General features: G+C 43.2%; 1 protein-coding gene across 4 annotated transcripts in view; it reads right to left on the bottom strand.

Annotated features, from left to right (window-relative positions):
- Positions 1-111: 111 nt before the first annotated feature.
- Positions 112-15382, bottom strand: part of ALDH6A1 (aldehyde dehydrogenase 6 family member A1) — a 39067-nt gene continuing 23796 nt past the window's right edge. For 3 of the 4 annotated variants that reach the window (XM_053263872.1, XM_053263880.1, XM_053263887.1), the window contains 8 exons: positions 14936-15014; positions 8458-8760; positions 7767-7888; positions 6755-6944; positions 5483-5664; positions 3122-3301; positions 2092-2190; positions 112-1795 (listed from right to left, as the gene is read on the bottom strand). In XM_053263872.1, coding sequence (XP_053119847.1) covers positions 1691-1795; positions 2092-2190; positions 3122-3301; positions 5483-5664; positions 6755-6944; positions 7767-7888; positions 8458-8760; positions 14936-15014 — 1260 coding nt within the window. In that variant the 3' untranslated portion in view covers positions 112-1690. The remainder of the gene's footprint in view (positions 1796-2091; positions 2191-3121; positions 3302-5482; positions 5665-6754; positions 6945-7766; positions 7889-8457; positions 8761-14935; positions 15015-15382) is intronic. The other variant, XM_053263894.1, reaches the window with a different exon arrangement.

Genomic DNA, 15382 nt, shown 5'->3' with positions numbered 1-15382 from the left:
AGTGAAGAGACCTTGTGGCTACAATCCAACGCTCACTAAAACAGTAGGTTTGGGGTATTAATGTGTTTCGAGTGCAGCTCATAGCAATAGTTATAAAGAAAACCAGAAGGATTCTGAAATTAATAGCTGTTTATTCATGATTAACACCATTATGTGTCCCCTTCTAGCATACAGATGAATAACCAATTCAACTACTGATTATCATTTTAATTTAAGTGTTTAATTTAAGCACTTGCTTGTTACACAAGGCAGAATATTTAGAAGTCTGAGTTTGTTTGATTAAACAAAAGAATTAACAGCATGATTTCCAAGTAAAAGGAGGAAATTCTTCTAGTGAGTGTTTTTTTAAACTCATACTTTAGACATCTTAGCTCTCTTAAAACATTTTAAAAGCAGGGATGCATCCCAAGAAGGCACCCTGAAGCCTCATCTCTGCACTGATGTGCTCAGAAATCTCCCACTATTCATGGTTACAACTTTTGGCTCCAGAGACAAATGTTGCAACCGTGAACAGATTCTTTCTGTGACTGAAAGCTGGGGCTTCTTGGCAGTCCGATTATAGACAGAGTCTGTGCATGGGTTTGTCTCTGCAAGCAAATGCTGTAACCATTGAGCCCGGGGGGGTGGGGCTTCAAGGTGCACTCTTGGGATGCTGTACAGCATCCCTGCTTTTTAAAATTGTCTGAAGAGGGTACCTATTAAGTCCAGAAGTAGCATCCCTATCTCCTTTGTCCCATGGCTGCATCACTCACAGCAACCTGTGCACTCCACAGGGTGCTATGCAATCCAAGATCTCCATATAAAAAGTACTATGCACTCCCAGTATGAAGGATGACCTGTCCGCCCATAATTATTGCTAGAGTCTTCAGTTCTCAACTCACATTTGGTAAAGTTGTGAAATGGGAAGCAATATTCCAGCAAAAGCTACCTTAATAGGACTGATTGTTTCTTGAAAAGTATTCTCTCTGCTTTCCCGTTAGATCCAGAAATGTTAGAAACAGATCACACATATTCTCTTTTTTAAAAAATCATATATAAATCTTATGTAGGCACATTGCTGAGTAAGGTAGAAAAAAGTCTTATTTTAAAACTGTATTAGCACATTGCTTCCATGCATGATGGGGACTAAAAGCTCCCAATGAAGGTGAGCTGTATCTGGTTGTTCACAAGACCATGCCCTTGGGGCAGCTATTTCTTCTGTGTTGGATTCTTGAAGACTATTTACTAAAGTTAAGGGCCAGATTTCTCTTTCCTAAAATTTGCCACACAGTCCTATTACAAAGAAATCTGCTGCTCCAAAATACCCAGAGTTTCTTAGGGGAAAACTGATTTACAGTCTTACAGGACCAGGGCACACCACATGTGAACTGCACTAGTGATACCAGCAACTGATATAATTGGCACCAAAAAGCAAACATTCAATGGAGAATAGAGCTTGGACAGAAGCTGATCATATTTTTGTCTGATTACTCAAAGCAGAGTATTTCCTTTAGAAGATGCATTTAGCTTAGCTGAAGATGAAAAATCTAAATTTTGTGTTAAAGCCCCTTGGCCAATTTGATTTGAAATGAAGAGGTCTTTGTATTTCTAGGGCAACAATGGAATTAGGGAACATCAAAGAGTACCCTTCACCGTAGTAGATGAGGAACACTTTCAACACCTTCTCTAACAAGTGACGCACACACTGCTTTTAGTTCCCCATGGTTGGCATAACTACAGCAGGCTTGGCAAGGGTGGCATCTTCCTCTTTCCACTGAGAAGTGATTGTCTTCAACTGTGTGTAGAATTGCACCCCCTGAAAGAAATCAAGAGTTAGATACTGAGACTTGGAGGGTCATGCAGGTTTGTGCTGTGGATTCCCTATAGCTTTTTTTTTTTTAAACCCAAAGGCAAGAGATGTTTCCTGCTGAAAGTTCCTCATGTATACTCCATTCCCCCACCCCCACTTCTCAGAAAAACACAGCATGCGATTAAACTCTCCCTTTTCAGAGTTCCACTTGTACAAGTTTCCTTCATTACCTCCAGATGGCTGGAGGTTACCTTACTAATCTTGATGTCTATATGCTACCCAGAAGTTGAGTAGTGAATTACCTGTTTGCCGTAGAAATTGGTGTCACCCCTGAAGGACCCACGTGAGCCAGTGAAGGAGAACATTGGCAAAGGCACTGGAATTGGAACATTCACACCAACCTAAACCAAAGCCAAAGCAACAACTCCATTATATATCAATCAAATGCTCAAGAAACTAGTCAGCAGTCAGTTGGGTTTAGGGTACACTGATAAAGCTGATCAAGCAGTGTGTTAATCTGCAGCCTTATTTTCTCATTAATAAGTAGTGAATAGGGATGTGCATGAAATTCGCACAATTAGAACTGATTAGATTTGGAACCACTGAACAGAGTGGAGATTTGTTCAAATTGATTTGAATGAATCTCCACTCTGTTCAATGGTTCCAAATCTAATCAATTTGAATTGTGTGCACATCCTAGTAGTGAACAGCTTCACAGTGTTTGCTCATTGTGCAAGCTCCCCAATAGGATACTGGCAAAGTTGCACTAGTGCAAGAAACTGCAAAGCCGCACAGGAATTTTTGAAATTCTGCTATTGTGCAAAAGTTCCATTTAAAGCATGATAATTTTATTTAAAGCAGGCTGTGCACCTGTTGCACAAGAGCAAAATAGCACTTGTTGCACAAGCTCCAGACTTAGTGCAAGTAGTGCAGTAGCCTTGCACTAGTGTTAGGATGTTAGTCATTACAGAGAAAAAATATGGTGCATGGCATGGTGTGTTGGCTTTGAACTGGGAAAATCCAAGTTCAGATCTCCATTCAGCTATAAAGTTCATGCAGTGGGTCGGTGAGAGCTTTAAACTACTTCACAAGCTGGTTAAAACATATGAAGCTGCCTTGTATGGAGTCAGAGCACTGATCCACCAAGCCTAGCATTATCTATTCTGACTCCATGTTTCAGGCAGAAGTCCTCGCCTACCTGTGGTCCTTTTAACAGAAGATACTAGGAATTTAACCTGGGATATCCTTCAGCTAAAGCATATACTCTACCATTACGTTATAGGCTAAAACAGTACTATGAGCTGTTTGATAAGAACGCTATCTTTTACATACCTGCCCAACATCCACTAAATGGGAGTATTTCCGAGCAGTGGCACCATTAGTGGTGAAGATTGCCGTTCCATTCCCATAGGGATTCTTGTTAACGATGTCAATTGCTTCATCCAGGGTGTCTGCTTCCAGAACCACTAGAACTGGTCCAAAGATTTCCTCCTTATAGCAAGTCATATCAGGCTATGAAGACAGAAGCAGCTTGAACTGCAGGGTCTGCAGGGAGATACTAGAGAAATCTCTCTGTAGGGAGATACTACAGAAATCTTGAAATCATTAACATAATATTCATTTCCTTCACAAGGCACTGCACTACAAACCCTCTGGTTCCATTTGCTGCAATGGTTGCGATTTTCGACCACATCTTTCTGTATGCAATATTCAAGCTCCTTAACCTGAGCCAGTGTGATGCACTGATCAGAACTTTGGTCTGCATATGGGAAACCCAGATTCAGATCCTAACTTGGTTATAAAGCTCACCAGATGGCCTTGGGTGATGCACTCTTTCTCAGCTTAACCTAACTTCATAGAGTTGTGAGGCATGCACCTTGGTCATATGCATGTTTGCTTGGGAGAAAGTGCCATTAAGTTTAATGAGGCCTATTCCCCCAAGTAAGAACACATAGGCTTGCAGTGTCACATACTATTTTGAGGTTCTTGGAGTAATGGCCAGATACTCATGTAAAACAAACAAAACTGGCCTTTCCCCCTTCAATTTAAGCGTCAGAGTAATATTGCTGCTCATTTTTGCTCCATCAGAAAGAAAATGTGACACAGGGAAACCTCACTATTTGCAGACTCACCATCTGTGTTTTCACATATCGGCAAGTGTCTAATTGACACCTGATTTCATTACATTCGTCTTCTTTGCTATGAACCACACTGCCCATCAGGAGAGTTCATCTGCAGTTGCCATCAGCTTGTCTGGTGGCTACTCGGGAATGGGCCCTCTCCATTGCTGCCCCAAGGCTTTGGGACACACTCCCTGCTGAAATAAGAGCCTCCCCATCTCTTACAACTTTTAAAAAGGCAGTCAAGACACATTTGTTCACCAAGGCTTTTAATTAGATACTATTTTAATAGTTTGATGATTTTTAACGTTGTTTTAAGTTTTACATTGTTGTAATGTTTTAACCTTTTTATTTGCTGTTGTTATTGTTTTGTTGTAAACCGCCCAGAGACTTGCATTTTGGATGGTATACAAACATGTTAAATAAATGAAATAAATTATCCGCAGATACTAAAGGGTTAAAACCCATGTATCCACGATTCCTAGAGGGCCAGAAGTGACTGCAAGGTCACTTTCTGCCGCCATTTTGTAATCATTTCTAAGCAGCATGCAAGCAGGAGCCATTTTGTGGATCATTTCTGTTTTTAAAAAGGCATTTTTTCCTGTGGTTTTTCATGGATTTGGGGGGCATTTCACTGCTTGAGGGTCATTGATGGACACAAGGAGGAAACAAGGACACCCCACAGAGCACAGCACAGTTGTTTCTTTCCCATTTTTTCACCTGTTGCTCTAATTTCACCATGGGGGGGCATTTCACAGTTTGGGGGGCACTGCTGGGCATAAGGAGACCCCGCAGAGCACAGTGTAGTAGTTTTTCTGCTGCTTTTCACCCCGGGGGGGGGACACACACACTTTTTTTGTCCCTTCAATTCAACCCAGAAACCTAACCCCCCTTTTCCCATAGGCATAATGCCTCGTTATTCATGGTTTCGTTACTCGTAGTAGTAGGCAAGGAACGGAACCCCCGTGAGTAACAGGGTTTGCCTGTGGTAAGTACCACAAGCTGTGGCAAGTACCCAACCCATAGAAAACATAGCCTTGAGTGTGACAGAAGACTGTCTGCTGCAGATTTAGCATAGTGGGAAGTAGCCCCTGGCCCTGGCCTCTGTGATAACCAAGAACAGAGATCACTTAACAATCTGACCACAGTGGACAAAACTGCTCACATGCCAGGCATATCCAAGGCATTCAAAAACCCAGGACTTCCATCTTGCATACCCACATGCCATTGTTATTCAGAGGAAGGAGTCTTATTCCAACACCCACCCACCTTCCTCACCCTCTAATGTCCTCCCAATATACCCACCAACCACCATTCTTCTCTATTCCACCAGTTTGTTGGCAACCATCTCTCAGTCTAGCTACAACCCACTTCATTTATCATATACTGGCCAGGCATCATACTATTTCCAACATTTCAATACACCCTAAGAGAAAATATAGGTTATTAACAGTCCTTTTAGGATCAAAGGGAAAATTAGACTTTTGGAATATCCCAAGTCAAAAACAGATTACTTGCCTCCCTCTTTAGAGGGAAATGTCTTTGCACCTGCTCAAATCATTTGACAGCTCACCTGAACCTTAGCAATGATAGTCGGTCCAACAAAATTGCCATTTTCAAAGCCTTTCACTCTTATCTTTCGTCCATCAAGTAGAATGGTAGCCCCTTCCTTCTCACCACTGTCAACCAGCTGACAGACACGCTCTTTGGCCTGAGGGCTGATCAAGGGCCCCAGATCTGCTCCTGGTTGGTCTCCTATGACAATACACACAAAAAAACCTTTAACACATAATAGAAAAAAAAACAGAGCCCCAAGCTCTAAAGCCAGCAACATCAACATGAAACAAAAAGTAGCAGGAGTGGCTGGTCTGGATAAACCTTTGTAATACCTCTGCTTAATTCAGTAAAGCACTTAGCTCCATCATTCTCTTGAGCTTCAATTACAACTTTACTCCAGCCAATTCAACAGTGCTACATATCCCTACTGATTGGGCAAAGAGGCAACTTTTAAAGTGGGGCTCTCTTGTATTTAGCAGGGAGCTTTCAAATGCAGCTATTCAGTCCAGCATAATGTCCCTCCAGTGGTTGTTGCTGATATCTATTTTATGTTTCTTTTTAGATTGTGAGCTAGCTCCTTTGGGATAGAGAACCATTTTCTTATTGCTTTTGCTATGTAAAGCATTTTAAGACTTTTTTTTTTTTTGTAATAAGCAACAATAATATAATAATCACTGCCTTGGGATAATTCCATGAAAGGCGGTATATAAATCTAACAATAAATAAATAATAATAATTTATGCAAGGCTAACATGGATTTTGTTACAGTTAAAGAGTTTGTATCCTGGGAAACTCTTGTTACCTTACAGGCAAGCAGTGATTACTTTTTTCTTTTTTCTTCTCAAGTTTTTATTAAATTTTACAATAACTTTTACATTCAATTACATTCATTTCCTAACTCTACACAAAGATAAATATTGACTTCCAGCTCACCTATCTGCACGATTCACGATAACTATACATATAAGCCATTGCTATAATAGTTCAAAATAGACACACTGCATTCGATACTGCTCGATTTTATCCAACCCGACCTGCTGCTATTACTATATTTCAAACCCTGCTGAGCAGTGATTACTTTTAAGGAGAAAGCAAACTTACAAGATAGACAAGTTAAATTGTTTTGCTGGACAATAATTTCACCAGCTACTCTTAGGGCTCCAAAAATTAGCCCTTTATAAGCACATGGATTCTAATCTCCCAAGCCCATTACAACACATTGATGCTCTAGATCTGCAGAGCATCATGTGAGCCGCTTGGATTACCGGGATATCAATTTTTCCAGCACCTGCATTAACTCTCAGGTTTTTCGCCTTCTCCACCAATTCTGGCAACCATTTCTGAGCCTCTCCCACCAGGACTGCTGTAGATAAGGCCATGCAGCGCTGCCCAGCTGCTCCAAAAGCTGCACCAACCAACTGATTCAGAGTGTTCTCCTTATTGGCATCAGGCATTACCACTCCATGGTTCTTAGCTCCCTGAAATAAAACATACAATTCTTCAGAGCTCAGTAGACCTAACCCTCTCCCTCTGTTCTGGGGGGGAGATCCTCTTCATTCTATTTAGGATTTTTCTACTTTCAGACATCTGGAGCAACACAGACTTTCCCATTCAGAGGGAAGGTGTGGAGTGGAGTGGAGACACGTGTTTCAAGACTCAGCAAATGGGAGTTGCTTCAGGTCTCATAATTTAACTAAACCAATAAGGGTGGAGTTTCCATGCAGGTCAAACTGGCTAGTGGCCTTAAAGGCTTGCTGTCTTTCCCTTGAAGATATGGGCCAAGATCCAGAAAGGCTGTACACAAACACAAAGCACTTCCATGCCCACATGGAGTGGCAAACTAATTTTTCTTTCTGACAGCAAGGCTTCATTAATCCTGGGTTGCTGCTCGGGAGACACAGAGAAGCCACATGGAAAGGGAAGAACTGAAAATCGATGATGTGCAGAAAACAACAAGCATGATGCTTTGAACCTCGGCCAACTGATACAAATTGTTTTGATGGGCATGACAAGTATAGGCCATCTGCAGAGTCTTCAGTCATCTGGAGTTCTCTCTCTGTGGGGTTAGATTTGAGGACCTTTGGATATATTCCATCCTTATCAAATACTTAAATTGTATGTCTGTAACCCACCCCACCTTAATATGAAGAATAGGGGGGGAAATCACTACAAGATCTATAACTGCAGTGAAATTTCAAAACACCAAAAATATAATTTGGAAGAAATTTATCGATATTTTAAAAGTTTTTGCAGGACAGTCACAGATTTCCAGCAAACAGAGATGTCAATGAGTGCTTTACCATGTTGGCTTGGACTCTCTTGCCATTCTTGGAACCTCTTTCATAGATGTGTTCTCCAGCCTTATTAGATCCCACAAAGCTGATGGCTTTGATATCGGGATGGTCACAAATAAAATTCACAGCTTTAAAAAAAAGAACAAATACAAAACACAGTTCATTACATGTTGTCATTAAAAAGCCTTTCCTGGTCCTCATGCTACAGCAACTGTGTTCTTAATGAACAACCCACAGTCTGTCTCAATTTGCCCATCATGCGCCCAGCATCCTGATGTTCCCACTGAACTTTCCTACAACCAGAAACCCAGTTTCCACTGGTAATCTACCTGGTTTCCCCAATCCCTACATCTATGCTTTCCGGGTTCCCAGATCACCACACAAATGTAAGGCCAGGATTACTTGATCTGGATTCACTCAGTCACCCTTGCAAATAGAGGTGTTCAGGTGTGGCAAAAGGGTGGACCTTTTCCCTCAGTTGTTCAGTGTATGCTTATTGATGAAATGGGGGCTCTAATCTGTGAGTGTGAGTAAAGATGTGAGAAAGTAGGGAAGATATTTTGAATTTTTAAACAAGAAATAGAGGCACATGATCTTCGGGAAGTGGCGAATAGCTTCCCGTATGACATCTACATAATAAACCTTTTGCACACATACACTACAGCCTGGAGGCCTTTGATGTTCTGTTTGCAACTACCTTCATGTTGTCCATGGATAATGTTCAGAGTTCCATCTGGAGCACCCGCATCCTGCAATAGTTTGGCAAGGAACATGAGGGATCCTGGCACACGTTCTGAAGGCTTCATCAAGAAAGTATTTCCACACACCATGGCCATGGGGAACATCCAAAGAGGAATCATGGCTGGGAAATTGAAGGGTGCAATGCCTGCACATACTCCCAGAGGCAAACGATATGTGTAAGTGTCCATGTCTTTAGTAATGGAGGGAAGAGTTTCGCCCAACATAAGGGACGTCACACTACAAGCATGTTCAACGACCTCTGCAACAGAGGAAAGATGCCCGTCTAAATTTCTGCTATACAGTTTCCAAACTCCCGCTTTTCACGATTCAGTCACGATTCAGTTATTCTTTCTAGCTCTTTCACTTTCTATTGCTATTATGGCACATAAACACCTATTCTTCTGCCATGGCAGTTGGCCATTTGAGAATCATATCCATTTGGGGCATTAATGAGTGGCATTCATACAGTCATAATAACTGTTCATACTGGCCTCATTCAGAAGTTATTAGAGGAGGCTGTGCTTGAGTACAGCCTCTGAAAAAGAGCGGATGTCCCGCCTGGTGCATCAATCACTCTTCCCTGCTGAGTGGTTCCGTCACGCTTCCAGCCTTCTTCTGAAGAGGCATCTGAAGAAGCGCCAGCTCTGAGCCTCCTGTTCACAGAAGTGCCCTCCATCATGCTTACAGTTTCGACCTCTTCAGACAAAGCCTCAAAGTGTGATAGACCCACCCAGCAAGGGAGAGTGATTGAAGGTCCAGAAGGGACTTCCACCTCTTTTTCGGTGCTCGTTAAGAGTGTAGCTTGATTTATATCCGGAGTAAAAAACAAGAACACTATTTTGCATTGGTTCTTTGGGACAACTTCAATTTCGCAGTAACGCCTCCCAGTAAACTTGCAGTAAAGCCTGCTGTGTGTAAAAGTCCCAGGTAAGTGTGTGGAGAATTGCAGCCTCAGGCAGCAAATCTAACCACATTTAGCTGGAAGTACATTTCATTGAAACCTAAAGGACTTACTAGCAAGGAAAGCATGTCTACTTAAAAATAAACTCCATTGCGTTCAACTGTCTGAGATGCACATGCTCATGGATGTAAAGCAAACCAAACTAATTTGTGCTCCCAGCATATTTTGCTCCCTATCGGAGACCAGTAAGTCCCACTGAAGCAAAGAAGATAGGTGGGGAGAAATAGAGAAAAAAGTAAGAATTAGCACCATTCCTCAGAAGAAGAAGAAAAGGGGGGGGGATGAGGAATCTGCCTCGTCTTGGTAAAATTTTAAGATAGATGAGACATGCCAGGGCTCAAGGAGCTCCTGAAGTTACGCCCTAGTCCTAAAAGTTACAGGGCTCAAGGAGCTCCTGAAGTCATTCTCCCTAAAAGTCATTCTTCCTGCTCCCCAATGTGGAAGTAAGGCTGGTTGTGGTCTCTCACTGTACTGAGATAAAAACCACTCTCTGCAGGTGCCCAGAAACAGGGTCATCCCTAGTGGGGTGTGGGGCTGGGGGGCAAATCAGCATGTGTAGGCCCTCCTTAACATTTCATATCATTACAGAATCATACTGACTGATGACATACAGTGTAAACAGTGTGAGTGAGGTTTTTGGACATGTCCAACCAGCTTAGCATTTCTAAAGAAAAATAAAATAAAATAAAAGCGCAACACATGCTTCACAGTTCTCACTCAGACCTTCTGGGTTGCAGAACAACTTGAACATAAGTGCATTTATGAATGAATGAATGAATGAATATTGTTTGTTACAGAAGTTCTTGTAATTTTCTGCCATGAAACAAGCCACTTATAGGACTTTTTAGATAATTTTTAAAAAAGCCAGCAAATGTTCCAATCTGTTTCAAATTAAATATTCAGAGACTTCTCAGTCTCCCCACCCCCATATCAAAGCCCTACAGCAAGCAAGCAGATCCCTATATATGGGGGGGGGGGGGAACACCACAAAAAGGATATTCTACATTAAAAAAACCCCACATTCTATCTCCATTACTGGCAAGGGCTGGGCGGGCTGGCCTGGGAAGAGGGTCTGCAGAGAACTCTGCCTGCCTCCTTCCTTCCTTCCTTCCTTCCTTCCTTGCTGCCTGCCAACCTACTAGAGTTTTCAGGCTTCAGGGAGGCCTGCACAGAGGCTTCTCTGGAAGCCCCGCCCACCCACTGATCAGCTGAGAGGCGGAGAGGCGGAGAGAGAAGGAGCTCAGCAGTTTGCAGGCTGCTTCCACTGCTGGCCAGTAGGGCAAGCAGGAGAGAGGACGAACAGGGCAAGTGGCTGAGGGGCCTTGGGGCTGAGCAGGAGGGCAGTGGAGAGTCATGTGACATGTCTCTGGGGGGGCGACCCCCAGATGACTGCCTCCCCTTGCCCAATCCTAGTGACGCCCCTGAGAGGCAGGAGGAGCCAGCTGGCGGGAGGAAGTGGTGGGCCGGCAGATGTGGGAAGCAGGAGGGCGGGCGGCTGACTGGGAAAGTAAGCACTGGTGACTGGGCGGGCAGAAAACAGCCATGGTGGTGGGGGCGGCAAAGAAAATGGCTGCAGCAAACTAGAGGCGCAGATGCTCTGTGCCCAGCCCAGCTACTATTATATTATTACAGCACTACCTTGGTATTCATGGAATTATATTATCTGCAATTACTACAGATACAAAAACTGTGAAAACCTATTTACTAAGTCTATGGGATTGCGGGGGTTAGGTTTCCAGAGGTCAAAAAAATTGCATTTAAAATGGCGAAAAACAGTTTTTAAAAAGGCCAAAAAAAGTGCCCTACCATTTTCTGTGGTCCTCCAGCAATCCAACAATGCCCTCCATGAGTCAAAATTCTGCCTCTTTTTCCCCTTTTTTTTTTGCAGAAAAAACCTTTAAAAATGAAACAAGCCACAAAATGGCTCCATCTGACAATATGGTGGATGGAATGACCTCTGAGGTCATTTCCAGCCGTCTCCAAACTGCAGATATGTGAAATTAACCCCATTAGTGCCGTTTTTTTCAGTGTATTTTGAGGTCGGGGTACCCCCTGCTAACTTGGCAAAGAGGCACCTTATAACTTGGTGATTCTCTTTATTTATCAGGGGGAGAGTAAATGGCCCTATCCACCCCTAGCACAGTACCTCCAGTGACTGTTGCTGGTATCTATCTTACGTTTCTTTTAAGATTAAGAACATAAGAACAGCCCTGCTGGATCAGGCCCAAGGCCCATCTAGTCCAGAATCCTGTTTCTCACAGTGGCCCACCAGATGCCGCTAGAAGCCACAGACAGGAGTTGAGGGCGTGCCCTCTCTCCTGCCATTACTCCCCTGCAACTGTTACTCAGAGGCACCCTGCCCTTGATGCTGGAGGTGGCCCACAGCCCTCCAACTAGTAGCCATTGATAGACCTCTCCTCCACGAAGTCATCCAAACCCCTCTTAAAGCCATCCAGGTTGTTGGCTGTCACCACGTCCTGTGGCAGAGAGTTCCACAAGTGGATCACGCGTTGTGTGAAAAAGTACTTCCGTTTGTTGGTCCTAGACCTCCTGGCAATCAATTTCATGGAGTGACCCCTGGTTCTAGTGTTGTGTGAGAGGGAAAAGAATCTCTCTCTCTCCACTTTCTCCACACCATGCATGATTTTATAGACCTCTATCATGTCTCTCCGCAGTCGTCTTTTTTCTAAACTAAAAAGCCCCAGGTGTTGTAGTCTTGCCTCATAAGAAAGGTGCTCTAGGCCCCTGATCATCTTGGTTGCCCTCTTCTGTACCTTCTCCAGTTCAACAATGTCCTTTTTAAGATGTGGTGACCAGAATTGTACGTAGTACTCCAAGTGTGGTCGCACCATAGTTTTGTATAAGGGCATTATAATGTTAGCCGTTTTATTTTCAATCCCCTTTCTAATTATCCCTAGCATGGAATTTGCCTTTTTCACAGCTGCCGCACATTGAGTCGACACTTTCAACGAGCTGTCCACCACAACCCCAAGATCCCTCTCCTGGTCCGTCACCGACAGCTCGGATCCCATCAGCATATACTTGAAGTTGGGGTTTTTCGTCCCAATGTGCATCGCTTTACACTTGCTAACATTGAACCGCATTTGCCATTTTGTCGCCCACTCCCCCAGTCTGGAGAGATTCTTTTGGAGCTGCTCACAATCCGTTTTGGATTTCACTACCTGGAAGAGTTTGGTATCATCTGCAAATTTGGCCACCTTGCTGCTTACCCCTGCTTCTAGATCATTTATGAATAAATTAAAATGCACCGGTCCCAGTACAGATCCCTGCAAGACCCCACTTCTTACTTCCCTCCATTGTGAAAACTCTCCATTGATACCTACCCTCTGTTTCCTGTCTTTCAACCAGTTAGCAATCCACACATGTACTTGTCCCTTTATCCCATGACAGCTAAGTATCCTCAGGAGTCTTTGATGAGGAACTTTGTCAAAAGCTTTTTGGAAGTCCATGTAGACTATGTCAACTGGATCACCTTGATCCACACACTCATTGACACTCTCAAAGAAGTCCAAAAGGTTGGTGAGACAAGATTTACCTTTGCGGAAGCCATGCTGGCTCACTCCCAGCAGGGCCTGTTCTTCTAGGTGCTTTACAATTTTATCCTTGAGGATGCTTTCCATCAATTTGCCTGGAACGGACGTTAGGCTAACTGGTCTGTAATTTCCCAGATCGCCCCTGGATCCCTTTTTGAAAATCGGTGTTACATTTGCTACTCTCCAGTCCTCTGGTACAGAGCCCGATTTCAGGGATAAGTTAAATATTTTGGCAAGGAGGTCAGCAATTTCACATTTGAGTTCTTTGAGGACTCTTGGATGGATGCCATCCGGCCCTGGTGATTTGTTAGGTTCCAGTTTTTCCAGACAGTTTAGAACATCATCCCTTGTCACTTCTATCTGACTCAGCTCTCTAGCCTCCATCCCTAAAAAGCCTGGTTCAGGAGTAGGTATATGCTCAGTATCCTCTGCCGTGAAGACAGATGCAAAGAACTCATTCAGCTTCTCTGCAACCTCCATATCTTCCTTAATAATCCCTTTCACTACCTCATTGTCTAATGGTCCAACTGACTCCCTGGCAGGTTTCCTGCTTCTGATGTACTTAAAGAAGTTTTTGTTATTCCTCTTGATACTTTTGGCTAAATGTTCCTCAAACTCTCTTTTTGCCTCCCTTATTGTCATCTTGCATTTCTTTTGCCAGAGTTTGTGTTCCTTTCTGTTCTCTTCATTTGGACAGGCCTTCCAATTTTGGAAGGAAGTCTTCTTCCCTTTTATGGCTTCCATTAGCCATGCTGGCATCTTCCTGGACTTAGTGGTACCTTTCCTCCTTTTGGGTATACAATCTAACTGGGCTTCTAGTATTGTGGTTTTGAGTAAACTCCATGCACTCCGGAGTGAAGTGACTCTCCTGATTTTGCCCCTCAGCTGTCTTTTCACCATACTCCTCATTTTGGAGAAGTTTCCTCTTCTGAAATTCAAAATATCTGTGTTAGACATCCTTGGTGATTCTCTCCCCGCATGTATGCTGAAATTGATGGCACTGTGGTCACTGTTCCCTAAAGGGTCGATGACACTGACATCACACACCAGGTCCTGGGTGTCACTCAGAATTAGATCCAAGGTCGCCTTCTCTCTGGTTGGTTCCATGACCAATTGTTCTAGGGCACAGTCATTTAGCATATCTAGAACTTTGACCTCTTTGTCCTGACTTGAATGTGAATTTACCCAGTCTATGTGTGGGTAGTTGAAATCACCCATAATTACAGCCTTGCCTCTCCTTGACGCCTCCCTGATTTCCTCCTGCAACTCCCAGTCACTGTCAGCATTTTGATCCGGAGGGCGATAGGACGTCCCCAGTAGCACGTTTCCTTTCCGGCCTTGTATAGTCACCCACAGGGTTTCTGTGGAGGACTCCAGTCCACTTAGGTTTGTGAGCCCTTTGGGGACAGGGATCCATCTTATTTATTATTTCTCTGTGTAAACGGCCCTGGGTCATTTTTGGAAGGGCGGTATAGAAATCAAATGAATGAATGAATGAATGAATGAATAATAACTCAACCGTGAAAACTCAAAACCGTGGATGCTGGATCTGCGTATAGAGCGGTTCACCTGTATATATAAAAACTACATACACACATGCGCACAGACAATATATTAATTACATTATATTATACTATAAGGAATGTCATCAGTGTATTTGAGTAGGAAAAACTGGATAACAAAATCCTAGGCTAGCAAACCTTAAGACAGCAAAATATACCAAGTGACAAAAAATTAACTTTCAATTGAAATAAAATAGAAATGACATTTATAATTTCTAGGGAATGGAGTCCCTCATAGTATGAGGGCACTATGCTCCTAAAGTCCTAGAGTTTGTTACTCAGCAACTTTCTGCTCTTCCCTCAACCCATGAAAGCCATTTTTGCATACGCAGCAAGAGGCATACGCCAGCAGCTTACGGAGGCCTCGGAACACATCTCCCTCAGCGTCAGCCAGGGTCTTGCCTTGCTCCAAGGTGATGAGTTTTGAAATTTCTTTCTGAGGAAAAGCAGTAAAGAAAAACCAAGAAGATGAGTAAAGGCAATTTCAGGAAAGGTAGCAACAGAGCTCCTTCATAGAATTAGAAGGCATAGCACACTGTTCTGCAGAAGGTCAAGCATAAGCTGACTCACACAATCATTCCACAGATAGGTAATCATTTTCCCCCACCCCAGCCCAGTTACAGCTGTACAGTGCAACTGGTGAAAGGGGTCATCTAAACTGCTCATCAGGAGGATACATTGCAACGCCCCTTGAATTTGAACTTGGAACCATCAGTCACTTACTATGACTTTTTCAATGACCTTTTAGCAGATAAAAACTCTTGTTTTCAGGCCGAGCTGGATTCTACAGTTACTAATAGAGTC

This window comes from Hemicordylus capensis, chromosome 1 (genome assembly GCF_027244095.1).
Source record: "Hemicordylus capensis ecotype Gifberg chromosome 1, rHemCap1.1.pri, whole genome shotgun sequence".
Taxonomy (NCBI): domain Eukaryota; kingdom Metazoa; phylum Chordata; class Lepidosauria; order Squamata; family Cordylidae; genus Hemicordylus; species Hemicordylus capensis.
This window is presented reverse-complemented; position numbering and strand designations above follow the sequence as displayed.